The sequence below is a fragment of the Larimichthys crocea genome, chromosome XII (genome assembly GCF_000972845.2).
Source record: "Larimichthys crocea isolate SSNF chromosome XII, L_crocea_2.0, whole genome shotgun sequence".
Classification (NCBI taxonomy): Eukaryota; Metazoa; Chordata; class Actinopteri; family Sciaenidae; genus Larimichthys; species Larimichthys crocea.
In genome coordinates this window covers 7543160-7562612 of record NC_040022.1, presented here as the reverse complement: position 1 = coordinate 7562612, position 19453 = coordinate 7543160, and the positions used below count along the sequence as shown (strand labels likewise).

Here is a 19453-nt window from a genome sequence, read left to right as displayed (position 1 = left end):
AGTCAAGGAGAAAACACTCCTTGATGTATATTCTGGCTTAAAAATTACTTAACCCATGTGCGAAGGGTTTGAATCTGACCTGTGGCTCTTTCCCGTCATTCCCCGTCTTTCTCTCCCTGCATTCCTGTCACTCTTCAGCTGTCTCTATCAGAAATAAAGTTTGAAAAGGCCAAAAAAATAATCTTTAAAAAAGAAAATTACTTCCCTTAAAGTTTTAGTTTATCATTATAATCAGTGTTTCAACATTTCATTTTAAAGTTACTCAAAAGTATTTACGTGCAAAGAGCAAATTTCAGGCTCTCGCTCTTCGCAGTAGAAGCTCTCTTCTACTCTTTTTCTTAAGGAGCTAGCATGTTAGACAACCCGTTTCAGACTTTACACCAGAGATTTGCCTGTTTTTCATTTATGTATCAATCTTTTTTATATTTTAATCTACAGCTGGTTCTGAAGAGCAGATACCAGATCACACATTACTGGTTGAAGACGACTGTTTTGAGTCTGGAGACTGTGGTGTTGTTAAACTGGATGTGAAGTGACAGATGAAAAAAGAGACATCAGACTGGTTTTCATTTTTCTGATCTAGCCAGAAGAAGTCTAGTTTATTACATACATCATTCTGTATATATATATAAAACGCCTGTATAATGCTTCAGGGAGTAGCTGAGAAACAACATCACTAGGAACAGCATCAGAGCTCATGTTTGGAAATGTGCTGAAATGGTAGACATAAAAACCAAGCTCTTAATAAAAAAGTTACTCTTAAAGATTTAAGACAAGCTATGAAGCAGTTATGTGATAAATAATAGGAAAGCAATAAACTCAAACCTCCTGTTGGTCTGGCACTGCCTGCTGGAGGGGAAAAGGGATTTAGGTTTAATGCATTAAAGATTGTTTCAGATCTACTGCATGATTAAATAGAAAAAAATATATATGAATTTGACTCACCCACTTTATCCTTTCAAAGTGGATGAATAGAGGAAGCTCCAATTTATAACTGATGAAGGTACAAATAGTAAACACATAAAATCAACCCCAAGTACTTTTTGTATTTTCAACAAAATGAAAAAATAATTCCAGCGTTTGGCAGAATAAAAGCAAGATATTTATCTTACTTTTATTTTTGTTAGACCAAAAGAACATGAATTATTTGTGATAAACTATTGAGGTTCCTGGAGGTGAAATTAGTTTTTGCAGTTGCTGGAATGGCATCATATATGTAAAAGATAACCCGTAATTGCACTTCCTAGTTTCAATTTGAGAGCAACAAGCCGTGTCTGTTTCTGCTTCTCATGACAGCTCTCTCAACACAGGATCACTGGATTTCCCCATGTTTGCGTGTGTGCAGCACCACTCCATCTTTAGCTATAAACGTAGTAGCACTGGTGTGATCAGTACGAGTGTGACTGCTGGGATTCCCACGAGTCCCCTATAGACTGTGGGGACAGCTGAGATGAAGCAGCTAAACAAACAGAGACAGTAAAGAGGCATTTTATGCATCACCGGCTCTCTGCCTTGCTCTACGCCGCTCTCTCACTCCCCATCTCATGTGAGGCTTGTTTATCTCTGTGATAGGAAATGAACACAGTCTGGTTTGAGGAGATGAGGGGGTGTGGAGATGTACAGCTATTACCGTCAGCAGCTGCTGACTCAGCTGTTTGAGGAAGCAACTGTCACCCTTTTAGTTCAGGCCTGCAGCCAATCAATCTGATGGATCGATGAAGCTCCAACAGGCTGCAGTGAGGCGACTGTCTCGGTTGGCTTGTGTGTGTGTGTTTGAGAGACAAACTGCTCATATAAATGATGACTTCTTGATATGGTTGTGGGAAAATTAGGTCATTTTTTTTTTTTCCTGCAGCGCTGCAGGGACTTTTCAGATTAGTTACAGTCAGCAGCAACATTCAAAAAACACTCTGGACTTTTACCTTTTTGTTTCTTTGAACACGTGAGACAAACTGAGACAGAGTAGGCCTTCAGAGATTTTCTCACTTCATATGCTTCAGAATATTATTATTATTATTATTATTACATTGCATTTAGCAGACGCTTTTATCCTAAGCGACTAACAGAGGAGGACATAAGCTGACAAAGGTATAAAGGAGCACAGAGTAGTTGTTAGTTTTGTTAGTTTTGTTAGGCAGTGATGAAGTTTTAGAATAAGCAACACTTGGTTCATACCATACATTAAAACACTGTTTACATGTTAATCTAGCAGAATTTGTATTCTATTTTAATGCACTGTATATTTATCTATCTCTTTATATTATTTATTTCAGTCTTTGTGGGTCAAAAGTCTAGTTTTCTAAGAGTCACACACTGAAGTATGGGATCATACCTCACATCTACTGCCAATATTTCAGCATTTTCTTAAGCAAAATATTGATTGCATGGCCTTTGTATTTTTCTGTTGTTGTACTTAAATCAGGCAAGCAATGCCGGTATAGGACAAGTATGTGGCTTTTTATTCCTCTTTGACATTTTCTCTTCAACAGACAACAAGTGTTCATAAAAGTGTTCACATGCTGGCTGTTTCTTTTCTCTTTAGCGGTGTGTTTTGTTTTGTTTTTTGTTTTTTTTCTTAGGCAGCAGTATGTGGCTCTGTGATGGTGGATGTGCCTCAGGTGCACATTGTCCTCTAATTAATTTTGGTAGGTTTATCTTTGGCTCTTGCCACCTCATCTCCCTCTCTCTCTCTCCTTCTCAGCTATTTATTTATATATATATATATATATATATAATATATATATATTATATATATATATATATATATATATATATATAACACAGCTGCTCACTGGGCGCTGGTCTGGCTGGCTGCCCATCACTCCACCATCTCTCTCCACATTTGCATGTCTATGCCGTTGTACTGCATGTGTGTGTGTCCGGGTTAAATTGCAGTAAATAAAAAAAGAGTGAAAAAAGAATTTCCCCATTGAGGGATTAATAAAGTCTCTCTCTCTCTCTCCTCCTCCTCTCTCTCTCTCCTCTCTCTCTCTATATATATATATCTTATCTATTATATATATATATTTATAATATATATATATATATATATATACCCAGATATGAATCAAACAAACATTTACCCTCCTTTGTGCCAGACGGCGGCGCTATTCTCCAGACTGAGAGCGACAGATTTGGGCTGCAAGATCTGAGCCGGACTGATGATTTCCACGCACATTAGATTAGACCTCATGAAATCAGCTTTAATCAATCTGCTGCTAACTAAGTGCAGCAGACATCAGCTTTGATTGCAGCGAGGCTGAGAAAAGTTGATTAGCAATGCATTTATTATCGTTTCATCCTTTTTCTTTATTGCATTTATTGTATGTCACTGTATCACCTGTGTCTGTGCGTGTCTCGGGCTGCGATGCTTATTTCGCTTTTTTAAAAATTAAAATATTGAGACTTTCAAAATAAAACGACACAAAACAGGTTTTACAATGACAGTGACAGTGTGTACAGAAGTAAAATGAATAAATGAAAAAAATCAGATGAATAAAATGTAATCAGTCACACTGAGATCTGTTTTGTCACCGTGTCCTCCTTTCTGCAGGACAGAAATCTGTTTGAAGCCTGTTGAACCCTCGCAGACATTGAAGAACCACCGGAAGTGGGCGGTTTGTTTCAGAGAGAGAGAGAGAGAGAGAGAGAGAGAGGCAGAGGGAGCAGGAGCAGTGAACTGTGAGGAGAAGTGTTAGAAACTAGACGACTGGCTGACAGACTGGCTGACAGACTGACTGAGAGACTCCTGTTGTTGGACTCCCGGTTGCTCGCGTCGCTGCTGCAGCCTCTGCCCCGCGTTTTATGAGAAAGGACAGCAGCTCGAGTCGCTCCACAGAGGTGAGTGTGACACTTTGCCGTGTGTTGAAACGTGTTTGGTCTGGAGAGGTGAACGTCCTCGACTCGTCCCGCTGTGACACCCTCACCCTCTCTCTCTCTACCTCTCTCCCTCCCCCCCGTTGCGAAAGCGCACTCTTCTTTCTGACAGCGCTTTGTAAACAAACTGCGGCATCGCCGCCGCGTCCTTGCGCGCACAGAAACGCGCCTCACGCGTGTTAAAACTAACGTGTCTTCTTCTTGTTGTTGTTGTTTCTCCGCCACTTTTGTTGGTGCTGAATCAACAGGCAGTTCAGAAAAGGAGTCCTCTCTTATATTTTTCTATAATAATTTCCAGCGCAGTCTGTTTACTGTCACCTTGTCGCATGCGACTTGCTTATGATTTGCAAAGCCTGACTCCAACGTAACCTACAAGAGGCTTTAAGTGAAATAAAGATAACTTGCGTCTCACACACACACACACACACACACACACACATGTTCACACACACATGTACACACACACACACACATGTTCACACACAGACACACACACACATGTTCACACACACACACGCACACACACACACCGTTTTACAGGCTTTGGCTGTAATAAACGTTACAAGGCGCTAATAATGGAGTAATGGGCATGTTTAAAAAGCCTGACAGGTGAAAGCCTGACCGAGCTTTTGTTCAGTCTTCTCCGTGCTCCACTGTCTTCTTCTGTCTTCTGCTGCAGTTTTGGAGCTACTTCAATCAAGGTTTTCATTCGGTGGAAATTCCTTTTACAACAGTGAGTGAGTAATCGATGAGTTGTCAGCTCTTTTTTTTTTTTTTTTTTCCAAAGAAAAAGTCAAAATTATCTTGGACACCTTTTTTTAAAATCTGAATATTTTCTGCTTTCTGCTTGCTTTAGTCCTCTATGACAGTAAACTGAATATCTTTAGACACTGATTGATATTTTTCACCATTTTCTGGACCAAACAACTCATTGAACTACATTCCATGACTGCTGTCCAGATTAAAGATTTGACATGCAGATGCTCAGATTCATACAACGGATGCATTACTAGAGTTTTAGTTCATGGGTCCAGGGTATACCTCTTGTCTAATGTGGGTAAGGGGATACGGTCCAGCCCCCTTGCAACCCTGATGGGAAGATGCTGAGGAGAAGCAGTCACAGAAAATGGATGGATAGTTTTTGACCAACATAAAATAGGCTCCTACTAACTCCTAAAAATCATTCTTTAGGATGGGTGCTATTAATCATTTTAGTTTAAGTACATTTAATGTTGATACTAACGGATGTAGGAGTATCTTATCAATATGATACATTTTAGGTGGGCGATGTGCAGATTTCTTTAAAAAAACAAATACAACTGCATTGTCTACAGCGATATTTGGGATTTCCAGAAAAAAAGGTCACTGTGTTCTCACCATTGGAGCTCCACACACACACACACACACACACACACACACACACACACAATAAGCCTTTATACTACATTAGAATGTGTCTTAAGAAGAGGAAGAAATATCTTGTCAGCTCCATTCATGTGTCCATTGTCATGCCCTCACGAGTAACTTTGGTCATTTTAATCAGGTTCATTTGAGCTAATTGTGTATTACTGTAAACCAGATGATTCATTGCTTCCTTACTTTGACCTGTTGATGACGGATGGTTCCTAAAGGTCAATACAAAACCGACTGTCAGAGCTGTAACATACATCTGAATGAATCCATCCTGAAGACCCCCGTGTTGCTTACAAACAGAATTTTAAATGTCATCGGCACTTTGATGTCTCTGAGTCATTTCCAAGAATGCAGTGTGACGTGTGTGTGCGTGCGTGTGCGCGTGCATGTGTGTGGTATGCAAATGAACTTACCTGCGGTAATATCACCATCTGGATGCACATCCTTTGTCGTTTGATTTTTGTTTGACTAAGATTTTGTGTGTCTCTCACTCAAGCTGACATTGATTTGTCCCCTGTGGCTCCTTTACAACTGAGAATCACTTTACATTACATTATATGACAGCTTTGAGGCTGATGCACAAGGAGTTCTATGATATCTCTGTCATCACTCTCCCGTTAGTACATGTTTAGTTGGTTGGTTTGCTTTCATCATTCATGATGCTTTCCCACATTTTGTCTGCTTTGGAAACCTTGAAGCAGTGCGTGGCTGCAGCCTGCAAAATAGGGCGGGGTTCAACGTTGAACGTTTCATCCCACCCACCATGGTTTGATTGGTCTAACTGTCAAGTTTGGGTGGGGGTTAAATATCTTTTGTGATTTGATTGCCAGCTGTGTGAGAGAAGGTTTTCAGGCCTGTGGCAATGGGGAATGCCAGAGGGCAGCGGTGCTGGAATTGTCTGTAACTGCACGACTAAATTAGCTACACAGAGATTTGAGGACGTTATGTTGTGTTTTTTTACAGTAAGTTAATCAGTGAGACCCAGCACGCTGCTCGTCTATTATTATCGTCTATGGTTGGTGTTCTAGATGCGTGGGAGGAAGTTGCAACAGGAGTTTTTAAACTGAACATTTTACTAGATTTTCAGACTCACGTCTCCTCTTCCTTGTCAGTTTTCTTTCTTTTCTCTCTTTTTCTGGTCAGCAGCTGTAATCTCCTGGAAATAATGGTCACTGCCTTTTAGCATTTAACCTCTTTGGCAAGCACGATGTTGCCCTGCATGCTCCCTCTGTCACTACAGAGCACGGTGCGCGGAAGCGGGGCACCCAGGTTTCTGTGAAAACATGGGTGTTTTGGGTTGGCGCAGGAACGTGGCATGCTGGCCAGGCATGAATTGGCTGGCACACTGTGTCCCTGACAGAAAGACCCAGATGCAGGAGTAGTACCAGCAGGGGAGACAGGGGAGCCCTGTGTTTCACTGTGCCATGTGCTCATAGCATGGGATGTCCTTAAGCTTCTCTGTGCCGTCTCACTTTTTCACCCCTGCTGCCAGACAAGTGTAGGTTTCAGCAAGGCTGCAGAGGCCAGGGAGAAAAAAATTGAGTACTGTAAGTAGGGGCGGGAGGGGGGTTAGTTGGAAAGAACAAGAGAGGAGACATGTTCTCAGCATTGACATCATGAGTAGCTGGAAGTGAGCCGATCAGAGCAGTGGTTTTGATCTGACTGAGCAATGAGTCAAAGATGTTTGAAGCATTTATGCACTAATGACTCTGCCTACAATGGGACTACTCGTTCTCGGTCTGAACAGAGGAGGAGAGGATGCACAGATGAGCAAGGAAGGGAAGGAGACCAAGAATTTCCTTTGTTTTGAAAATGCCAGGTGAATAATGTAGCATAAAGCATGAAAGACAAACAAGGGGTGAGGAGATTGGAAACGAAAGAGAAAGGGAAACACGTTCAAAGGGAAGTGATAAGGAAGCATGCGGTGACATGCACCCTAACCTCCTCCTGTTTTCAGTTGGGCTAATGCTAATCCACTGGTCACGTGACCATGAGCTTTTAGCCTGGTTTAATCCAGGAGTGCTCTGATCCATCTGTCGAATAGTGTTGCTGATTGTTGGCATCCACCGTCTCATGATCACTGCTCCACACAAGACTCAAATTTGATTCAGCTTGTTACTTCTGCAGGGGTTTTTTTTTATCAGCAGTTTCAGTTTCCTCTAAGTGTTCTTCCTGTGACACTTTATTCTCTTGCTATTTCTCTCTTTGTCTAACTTTCATTGAATTCCTCTTCTCGTTAGTGCAGTGAGTAAGTGGGAGGAGGAAGATGCCGGTCCCTTGCAGACACTGAGAAACATGATAAGACCATGGACTGTTATCTCTGTGACACAACAACAATAGTGAACACGCTGGTGAGAAGGGAAATTTGCCATGTGAAAGATGTCACAAATCAGGAGAGAGATAAATAGATAGATACTTTATTGATCCCAAAGGAAATTCAATCAAAAACTGCATTCAGAAGCTTTGTGATTTAGATAATAGCAAATTAGGGTGCATTGTCTCGAACAATATCCCTCGTCCTGTGGCTCGATCCAAGTTGTTACAGAGACACACCCAGCTGAGAGCCGGTAGCTCAAAGTTACAAAGTGCTTCAGGTTTCCCAGGACATTATGGGAATTTGAGTGAGAAAAGAGAAGTACTCATCTCCAAAAATACCATCAGTGTGCTCTTTCAACAAGAATCTTAACCCCAGAATTACTCCCAAAAGTAGCTCAGTGACCATCAGTGCACAACTGTGTCTGCGCCTTGAACTTCTGGTATGAAACGAATCACTAAATGAGGGTTTACAGTGGAATCTTGGATGTGCCGCGTGGTGATTTATTGATCTCTGCTTTCATTTTATAGTTGTGTTGAAAAGTCAGACTGAGCAACCTCTTTCTTGTTTTATTCAGGCCTCGGGCCACACTTGATCAGTCATGCATGAATTATTTGAACGAATGGCTTCATCCATGCTTTCAAGTAAATTCTGTCATGTGAAGACTAGAATCTTTAAGGGGGAAATGTATTATTATTTAGTATTTTCTTTAAGTTTAATATTTAGTTTAATATTAGTGAATGGACATAGCCCAAAGTCACAAAGTACATTTGCCTCAGAGGGCTTTACAAAGTAAGATAGTAAACGTATGACAAGTGGTGTCGAATAAAAACGAGCCTGTAGATGCAGAACTATGAACAAATCATTTTCATCTTCAAACATTCACACTGTGGGTTGTGACCTTTATGTAGTCTGACCTGCTGGCCTGCTTTTGAAGTACACTGTAGTTTATCACCCAGTAAGTGACAGGGAAGCCGTGTTAAGAGCAATGCTATCTGACAGTATGCGTCAGCTAGAGACAGTAACACTGACCTTGTAAAATTAACCAAATTTGAAGTGTATATAAAAAAAAAAGAAAATGCAATCATCATCTCATGCAATTAATTTATCCTCAGATGCTCCCACTGAGTCAGCCCATGAAATGCAGTAAGGAATATGATACCATTTAAAAAAATACTTGGTGTTGGCATAGCATCACTAGATACATTACAAAACATAAAGATGTTTGTAATGCTGCTATTTTAAGCATAGACATGAATGACATTTGTGATATGTTGCTATGATCTGACTTGGCCTTGCTGATAAATGCCAGTGTGTGAAAATACCCCTGAGCTATTTACTATTAATCTTGTGCTTTAGATCAAAAAGGGCTTCCTTAGGCCCCCTCCTTCTAATGTTTTAGGGTTTCTTCTTCATTTTCCATCTTCACAGAGTCTGCCATCAACTAATCAGTATGATTCACCTTTGTTGTGATGATTTCAGATGTTGATCTGACTAATTCAGGTCATGTGAACATGTAAGTATTTAAGTATTTAATTCACTTTGAAGGACGTAGACCCTCTGCCATAGCCTTTGCAAGTGTGACTACACTGTTGTGAGCATTTAGACTTGTGTGCTGGTGAGTCGGCATCGCTCTGCCAATAGGACAGCTAGTTGGCATTGGGGTTTCTATGCCACTTTGTTGAGTTTCCTCATGTTCCTCAAACAATGGCTACCGAAACCTCCCCTTGTCCCTCTCCTTAATCTGTCCTTTCTTTTCTGCGTTTTACTCATTTCCCTTTTTTTCCCTGCTGACAAGAGAATAAGAGTAGACAGCCAAGAACATGTTGTACAGTGAAGCAGTCTCCCACGTGTGCCTGTTTCTCTGTGTACACACAGGTCTGTAGATGTGTGCGTTTCAAGAAGGATTCTCAAACAGTTAGAGCCAATCAAGATGCAATCAACAGCAAATAATGGTCAGTGCATCTTTGTGTTTTATCCTGTTGCCATTGTTAGTTTGCATGGTGCACGTTCTCTCAGGTTTTTGTAAAGAAAGCCTGACACATTACACCTAGTTGCAGGCGGAACAGGGAGATCCAGTGGTTTGCAAGTGTAGCCTGATAGCTGCCATAGATATAGAGGAAACAGAATAGAAATACACCTACACAAATACCAGTTCTCAATATATTGCTGAACATAATATGTTTTAATTTTTGACTTCTTTTTTTGACCATTGCGATCAACGATGCTGTGAACACCGACAACATCACATTGAGAATTCAGGTCATCACATTTTAGGCAGTTTGCTACATGAGACAGATACAAAATGAAGACAGTCTTGTTCACACTGCCAGTCTAAATCTGTTTTTTGTCTAGATTGTATCCACTTTCTTTCTTTTCTTTTCTTTTTTTTTTTTTAGAAAGCAGCAAAAAACACATACAATGAGAGACATCTGTTTCATGAAATCTTCATGGTGACTTCAGTGTCACTTGCAACATGACACACAGTTTATCAGATCAGATGATAGGTAACTGGCAGCCAACAGGAATGGCTTGAATGTCATTGGCAGCACAGATAGACCCCTTTTGAATTGAACCCAACAAACGAGTACTACACATAATTACTTTGACACATTAGTTAATGTATCATGTGACCGGTTACTGACCTCTCTGGTTGACAGTGGTGGTTTCCTTAAACATATCTGGCATTTCAGCACTGCAAGTTGTTGATCATTGACATAGTAGTGATACGCTAAGATCAGCTAATGATATAAGATGTGCATGTGTATTGGACAGGTTCATTCATTTTCATTGTCTGAAGCTCTAGTGTACTGAATGTAGATTTGAGATCAGTGATATCTTTTTCTAAAAACACCAGTTCTCTGTTATATTATATATTATATATAAGTCTATTACAGGCTTACAGCAAATGAAAAAACAGTGACACTCTGACAAATAAATGTTTGCAGGGACAGATAGTAGTTAAAAACAGGCTGAGATTCTAAAAAAAAGAAAACACGCTGTTGGTAAATTAAATAATGTCACAAAATGTACCCGCACTGGCAACACACACATAGCCGCATGCTCATATGCACACGGGAGGGACACAATAAACAGTTTAGGTCAGTTGTTTGTGCTGCTATTATTCTTGACCCTTGATAGAATAAAGGCGTATTTGAGTTGTGCTGTTAAGTATATGTGACATACATACATAGTGTTATTCAACTAGATTTAGGTCATAGATGTTCCCTTGTGTCTGGGGAAAGAGCTAACATCTGTGTAAGATTCCTGTGAGGAGCATTTGATTAAAAATGATTCTGATGTTATACCAGAGGGGAGAAGATTTCTCAATGATTCATGCTTATGTGTCATTTATGTTTGGTTGTACATTGGGTTAAAGTGTGCTGGATTAAAGTAGAAATGGGGTTGGATGAACAAACACAAATGTGTTTATGTCCTTAGATTTAGAAGTGTGAGTGAGTTTTGCTCTTTTTTTCCCCACATGTCCACCTCACGATCTTTGAGAAACCGACCCCATTGGGTTGTAAATGCTCTCTATCTGTCTCTCTCTTCATTGCTTGTACAGGCAATGGCACAACATAATGCAAAGTCAGTGTTTGGATTTGTGGAGCAGTTATCCCATATTGATCCTGTGAGCTCATCTGTGCCCACGGCAGTGTCTGCATAACAAGGCTCTCAGATGAGCTCTGCACGACATCTCTAGCCACCCTGCCACTTCCCCAGCAAAACAACAAAACTCTTTTTAATTTGAGTACTTTAGGTACATGCATGCATACAAGAGACAATGCATATTCAGTGTATAATAGGTGGAACGTGTCCTTGCTGTTACTAGATGCTAATCTGACAAATATAAAGATTCACTTCCCCTTTTTTATTTTCGGGCACTTGTAAATGCAAATGTGCAAATGTGAAAATATTGCCATGTAAAGTGACCATGATGTTAATATTGTAAAGTAAAGTGACCATGGTATGAATAATATTGTACATTGTAAGTAATCGGAATGGAAATATAAGTACAGATAATAAAAATAAAAATACAAATAATAATACAGCCATACTACAACATTATCAGGTGGTGCAAGTGTTGTAGAGCCTGACAGCGGCCGGGATGAAGGACCTGCAGAACCTCTCCTTCTTACACTGTGGGTGTAGCAGTCTGCTGATGAAGGAGCTGCTCAGGGACCCCCACAGTGTCATGTAGGGGGTGAGAGGTCCATGATGGACGTCAGCTTAGTTAACATCTTTTATTTTCCCTTTTTACTGTAAGCTGCTTTACAATGGTGTATCTTTTAATAGGAATAGGGAAATTTGTTGAGATGCAAACCATATTGCAGATGCACAATGCTAATAGAATAAACCATAGAAATGGCCTCTTAACTTCACTTAGTAGGCATATTGTACAATAAGAGGGAAATGAATAAAAATTGTATTGTCCTATATCTATATCTATATCTATGCAGATATAGATATAGATATAAAGGAACAGTGTGTAGTGTGTCTTCTTCCTTGCATGAAAGAGAAACTATAGTGACTATGAAACACACAACAGTTTAGTGTTTAGTTTGTCGTACTGGGCTGTAGAAACATGGTGGTTTAACTTTCATGGACGAGAAGCTGCTGCATCTTTAGATATAAAAAGCTCATTCTAAGGTAACAAGAACATAATGACTGTTATTTCCAGGTGATTATACACTAATGAACATTATATTCTGTTTTTGCCATATTATATATAACACACTTGACTGAAGCTCTATTGCTATCTCCTGGCTACAGATGAGTGATGAGGATTTATTCTGTTGTTCTTCCTGTACAATAATCAGGAATGAAGAAATGATTTTGGTCACTGTAAGCACCAAGTTATGATCTGTCTGTTGTGATGCCCATACACATATGAAAGATGCATTGAGGAGGCAGACAAGTTAAGGAGCGTTGTCATTATGCGTTACCTCACCTCAAACCACTCAAGCGAGGCATGGATTTCATATGCCCACACAGTGAACGAGGAAATGAGGGTGAGGGGGTTGGCTGTGTTACTTCAGTGTTCATGCGCAGCTTATATCCAGATTATCCCTGTGCCACTACCATAATCACTCAGACACTACCGTGCATACAGCACCATGGGGTTGATGCCTTTGTTTTCCTCGTCTAATAGAAAGCTCTGTCCTGTTGTTTGTGAAGGTGGTCCTCATGTCATGAGCGACTAGCAATACAACAACAACAACAGTATGACATTTGGATTATTGTTGATAATTCCTTCATTTGGGCACACTGTGTGTGGGCCAGTGTGCAGAAAAAAAAGCATGCTTTGTAATGTGATATAAACTGTAGTGTGATAAATATGATAAATATGACAGGACCTTTTGAACTACCACTACTTTCTCCTTCTTTCTCCCTCCCTATTAGCATGGCTTGGGCCAAGTGCATCAAGCCAGCAACAAGCTAAATGTGGTGAAGTCATATGATGATAGATAAACATCAAGCCATCACATAGATAATATTAACTTTTAGTATAGTTGATTAATTCATTATGTCTGAACATAGTAATATTAAAGTGTGTTTGGCACACTAAGCAATTGTTGTGTAATAACTGGCTTTGTGTGATCTTAGAAAGAAGCCAAACACATATTTTGGCATCCACAGAGCAGATTAGCTTAGCATGTGCTCATAAAACTAACAGTTTAAAATTCAGCACATCCCGTTCCCCACATTGCTTCTTCTTGGCGAGCTAATGTTTTCTGATACTCTTACCATTATGGGATCAGCACCAAATTTACCAACCTCAGGATGAGTACCTGGGATATAGCACTTTTGCACAAGACATAGGTCCCCTAAAATTATAGGACTGATTATGCTGGTTCACTATCATGCTGCTCAAGACTGACCGATTGATGTTTCCGACTATCCTGAAGGCAAAGGGTGTGTTGAAATATTTATACATCCAGAGACAATCGCCATGGCGATTCAGGAACAGTCACAGAAGGTCGTAATTGATTTACTGTGTGGCACACACGTCCTAAGCACAAACGAAGATCAGACCTGTTGGGACATAAGGTTGCCGACATTTGTCTGGTGGTAGTCCGTCACTGGTCATGAAGTTGACACATGGATTTTGAAACCTAGGGATGTGGAGGAAGATTCCCAAAGTGTATTTCCTACATGTTAATGGTACAGCCAAGATACTGCATACATGTCTAATATGTTGATGTTCCACGGTTCCCTTAACAACCCACATTGCGTATGCTACTCATGTTAAACTACAAACATTGCGTTGGTTTGCAAACATTAGTACTCCCTATTCCTGTCCTTCTGTTGGTCAGGTGAGCTCGGTCCTAGGTCAGTCAATGGCTAGCTTGAGGCGGTGCTTCCAATGACTTAGTATAGGCCTGACACAACAAGTTTAATGTCAAGTTAAAGACAAATAAATGCAGGCTTTGTATGCCCTGAGGACAGAGACCATTGTTTCCAGAACAAGCTGGCACAGTAAAGTTCATCGAGTTGCTGTAATCTGTATTTCCTAAGAAGTGAATGAAAATGAGCTCACATGGTAAGAATCGGCTGCTTTCATTGGGATGTTTTAATGAAATCCAAGGTTAATGAGTTAATCATTTTCCTACTGTAAACAAATAAAATACACTCTGTTAATTCTGTCTGTCATAAAGTGTTGTTGGTGTTTTTGTTGCTCTGGGGCAAAGACCTCTGTGTGGTAAAGGTGGAGTTGACCTTTAATGAACGCACTGAGCTTGCCATGAAGGGAGGGGGAGACATGGTAAGGGGAGCAACAGTGTAAGGGGGGATGGGTCCAAAGCTCTGGTGACTGGGTTAGATACTGTGTGTGAGAAACTGCAGCTATCTGACCTCTCACATGTGACACACTGGGAAGATCAAAGGGCAGAGCTTTGAAAAGCTGCTTGCATTAGTGTTTACAGGAGCACTGATGGAGGAAAGAGGAACGGAGAAAGAGCAAAATAGAAGGACGTTAGAGAACAGAAACAGAGAGACTTCAACTTAGAGAAGCAGCAAGGTATATTGTGTTAAACTGGAGCCATGATGGAAAACAAAACTAACATAAGTGAGCTCTTTTGTTGAGGCGCTGCATGCCACATTGTGTTGTTAGACAAGTTTGAAGCTGTTGAAACTACACATAACCCCTATTTGTCTCATCAGCCTCACCCTGTCAGAAACATACGCCCTCTCCTTGATTCCTGGAGCATGAAGGGTCTCTCAAACTGAGTCAGCATGACTTTATGCGGAAGAACACAAGCCCTTGAAATAAGGGTTAATAGAGTTAAGACGTTCAAGCATAAATAAATTAGATGTAACTTTGAATAAGGATTTCTCTGGGTAATTTCATTAAAGTTAGTCTAGCAATCGTATTTACATGTAAATGTCAAGTGATTGTCTCCAGTAAACCAATTAAGCAGCACACCCTCTATTCCAGCTGACGAAAAGCATCGACTTGACCGCCCTCTGCACTCAGCATGACGGCTGAGTCCACACCAGCTGGGGGTGTGCAGCGAGATCCTCTTACTATACATCTGCAGGGCAATGACTGTAAGTTACTCACAGTTGCTCTTGGTTAGCCTCTCTGACAGTTATGCCAGAAATGTTAATTAACAGAGTCGAAAGGATAGAAAAGGCCCTGCAAGATTACGCATGTGAATGAGATTAGAAAGGAGCTACCTTGTCAACATCAGAGAGAACGCACAAGCAGTAAGTTGACCCTCCTGATAAGCAACGTGTCAGTGGTAATACACTAAGAGAGAAATCAGCAACTAAACAATGAGGGAAATAAGTGAGGATGCAAAGGAGGGGATGTACTTTCCTGCAGACTAAAGTCATGGACATGCAAAGGTGGAAAGGAATTTGATACAGTACATTATTAATCAACAGTCTGTTATTCATTGCAGCAGTCTGTGGTATTGAATTAATGCTGCAACTGACCAATCAGTGTATTAAATTATTAAAAAAACAATTATTATCAAACATTAACAGGGACCGTGGATAGTTTAAAAAATATATATATATGTATATAACCATTTGCATCTGTGAGTAATTGTTATCCAGTCAGAGTTCATTCACCCTATCAGCCACCCCAGTGAGATAAGCAGCGACATTTTGAGCAGCTGTAATAGCAAAGGAATTGACACAGTGTTGTTTCACAGGAGCATCTTGTTTCAGAAAGGGGATTTCTGACTCAGGTTTTTAGAAATGTTCCTCTAATAGTCAGAGTTTTTCATGATTTCCCAAATTCTTAATTAGGAATGTACATCTAATTTGTATGCATGCGTGTACGTAATCTTTTATACTCCCTGGTCCCTGTTAGACGTGGAGGGCCCCTATGGTGTTTGTTCACTTGTCAAATGGCATTTAACACTCAAGACAACAAGCCTGGTGTTTAGAGAAAAGAGGTCAACTGACAGGGAGGTCTGATGGGGGGGATCGAGGTGTGGTAGATTCTTATGTTTTGAATGTGGATCTGTGCTACATAATTCATCATTTTTCTCATTATCATACAGCATTTCCATATACCAGCTCAGATACAATTCTGCTGTGCTTCATCTTCTTTCATACCAGAATACTGTTTTAATGGATATATGTGTATGTCAATGTATGAAGCAGTGGATAGTCTTCATGGGAAGGCTGGGTGCTGCTCATGACATATTGATTAAGTGATTTATCATTGAATTGGACACTTCTGTTGGGCTAGGTCTAACCAGTGAGGCTAAAGGCCAGCTGTGACTTTTTTATGTTTTTTTTTCTCACAGCTATAATTACTCATAAAACAAGACAGACAGGTAAAGTTCGGAAAAACAAACTGATTGACAATCCGACAAGGAGTGAGTGGGATTGGTTTAGTTATGTATCTGCAGAGGTGTTGAAGAAAAGTAGAAACAGGTGAGAGAGCGCACGGAGCAGTTCAGGTAACTGCAGAGCAGATGAGGGAAGTATGAGCAGGTGTGTGGTTAATGGGGAAAGGAGGGAAAGTGCTGAAATGCCAGGGAAGGTAGAAATGTGGCTGTACAAGAGAGACAATTATATAAATAGCATGGAATCTTATAATATAGATGGCCATTCTTTCATGGATTTACAATGGGGACACACTCTGTGAGCTAAACTGGACTGTGTTGCCAAGTACTCATTTGGATAGGTCTTCTCTATGGGGGCCACTTTTACCAGGCCTGGAAAAATGACTGGTGGCAGGGGGCCTCTGTGGCAGGTCCTGACTCTGAACGATAGCTTCAGTGCTAATGCTTAGCTCTGCTCTGCAGGAGAACATTTTTTTGTCTAATCATAGATGTTGCTGTGACCTCCAAGAATTTCAGTGTTGTTCTGGTAAATAACAACTTATTATACTATATAATTAATTTGCTGATCTGACAAAAGGCTTTTTGTATTAGCAGCTTTATGGATTGTCCAACCACAGCTTTTACATGCCTTTGAAACGGCAGAAACATTCAGCCGTGATGTGCATACGTGGAAATGACACAGCAGTTTCGATTGAAAACCACACTTGCCAAATGTCTTTGTTAGCAGATTAACAATCTCACTGCATGTATTTAGTTATGGAGAGATGAGTATGGGATGTTAGGACAATTACCCCGAATGACCTAAACTAACATGTGGAACAGTGAACGTATTCGTCCGGATCTATTCTTTGTCTCCAGCTTCGTGCTGAATGTAGGTTAAGCTTCTTGTCGGGTGATTATTTTGGAAAGGTTTCTTACCAGTCAGTACCCTTCTGCTCCATGCGTGCTGTTAGTTTGTTATTCAGATGGAAGATTTTCTGTTGTCTTTTAAATTATATAACAATGAATAACAAAAGATTTTGCCAGTAGCCTATTTTTCACTGATTGATATGACTCTGAAGCAGAAGTACATATATAAGGATTTCAGTCTGGAAAACACACAAACTGAGAATTGACTGAACTCAAAAGCAGGAATCCAGATGAATCCGATGATTTGTTGCCACTCAAATTCTTCAAAAACTCTTAAATTAAATTTCCTGCATGAAGTTTGGCAGAAGGGTTTGTTGTTTATCCAGTTTCAGAGTTGGAAAGAAACACCAACGACAAATGAGTGATGGTGACTGAATTGTATATGAAATTATGCTTCAGGTGTCAGATGGTTTATGTTGATGTTTCTGAAGCACACTGTTAATCATCTGTTTCCCAAACCTCTTAAACTTTGCCAGGTCAATGTTGTCCTTCTCAAGCAAACGATGACAGTTCGTGAAAATGTGCAGCCAAGATGTGAACATTTACGGCTTAAGAGCAATCCATTTTTTTTTTCTCTCTCAGTCTTTATAATCAAAACCACCAAGAAAGACGTCACTGTTTTAGCTTTTCAAATCTGACTATTTGCTGCTTTTTGTGGTCTCACTGTGAATGTCAAAAAATATGAGCATTTTCTCTTAGAAGATCAAAAAATATGTCACATATTAGACAGTGGCTTGACCATGGGTGGATGAAAGCAGTGGGTTACTCAAAGGTGGATTGACGCCAGTCATAACAGAGAGGAAGAAGACGATATGATATTTATTAGATATGAGGATGAAAAGCATTTGTGGTGTTGCACACTTGTAGTCACATGAATTTCTGAAATAGCTGTGTCAAATGGAGATTCCCAACCTTTCTCACCTTTGCACAGCTGGCCACTCATGGCGTGAACTGGGTGTGAATTTTAGATGGTCAGGACTCATCAGACCCGACCCTACACTGCTCTCTTTTTACAAGAAGACTAACACTATCCTGTGCTGATGTGTCATTATAGCAGACTGCTGCACTGTGACAGCTGGTTGGCTAGTTGACCGACTCTGCTCTGTGGTTTTCTGGCTGCAGGGTTCTGCTCCAAAAGTGGCTCCATTCCAACATGTTGGCATTCCTGCTGCTGCAGACTTGAGCTTCAGGCCATGTCCACATTTAACACTCCCTGTGGGCCTTGGATTATATAATGTCGCCCACTGGTTCTCTGTAGCTGACACCAATTTGCATGGATGCACACATATGTGTAGACAATCAAAGCAAACGCTCATTATTCATTATGACATTAGGACTCATTATCCAGAAGAGAAAAGTGAAGCTCACTGGGTTGTCGCTGTTGCACACACACACAAGGCAGAGACAGATAAATACAGAAGTATGTGGCTGAGAATCACTCTGGTCTTGCAGTTTCTTGTTCTGAAAAGTGACTGACAACTTAGTGACACAGAGAAGTTGCATATATGATCTTAATAAATAGATAATAATAATGAATGTAAGAAATATGGCATTACATACATTACATACCTTATTAAATAGATACATGCAGCTTTTAAATATCTGTTGCTCCAGTTGGGAAAATAAAGGACAAAACTGAACTGAACTTTTTTTTTTTGTAACATTTCCTCTTAAGGGAACAAAGGAAGAGATTGTGTGAAGTATCGCCAAAAACTTTTTAAAACAAACCACTGGTTCGTACACATTTGTTTTTCATTCATTCCAGTATATAATGAAAATCATAATGTTTGAAATACTTTTCTGTGACCCTTTTCTGTGACCCAGTTTGTGAGGTTTTTGCCACATTTGAACATTATGAGTCGGTGCATTTGTCCCCCTTTATGCTGTGTTCAAGGCTATATAAGCCCTTTAGTGAAACAATCAACCAAAAATAATGACTAATAACAGAATTTGACAAAAACTAAAGGTGACCAAATATCAACTAATTGGACTACTGTGCATGTTTGGAAATCATCTGCAGTAAGTTCGAGTACATTTGTAGTTAAGTCTAATCGAGTTTGAATTGCTCAACTCAAATAAATGCATTAAAAACTGAATTTTAATCACATAAATTAATTCAGTTCCAAACTGAATT

The 19453-nt window shown here is 40.1% G+C and overlaps 1 protein-coding gene across 3 annotated transcripts in view; it reads left to right on the top strand.

Annotated features, from left to right (window-relative positions):
- Positions 1–3630: 3630 nt before the first annotated feature.
- Positions 3631–19453, top strand: part of stat5a (signal transducer and activator of transcription 5a) — a 47201-nt gene continuing 31378 nt past the window's right edge. The window contains exons 1-2 of one of the 3 annotated variants that reach the window (XM_027285715.1): positions 3631–3840; positions 4556–4609. Coding sequence is in view for 1 of the 3 variants with exons in the window: in XM_027285713.1 (XP_027141514.1) it covers positions 3805–3840 (36 nt within the window). In the remaining 2 variants the exon portion in view is untranslated. The remainder of the gene's footprint in view (positions 3841–4555; positions 4610–19453) is intronic. The other 2 variants (XM_027285714.1, XM_027285713.1) reach the window with 2 other exon arrangements.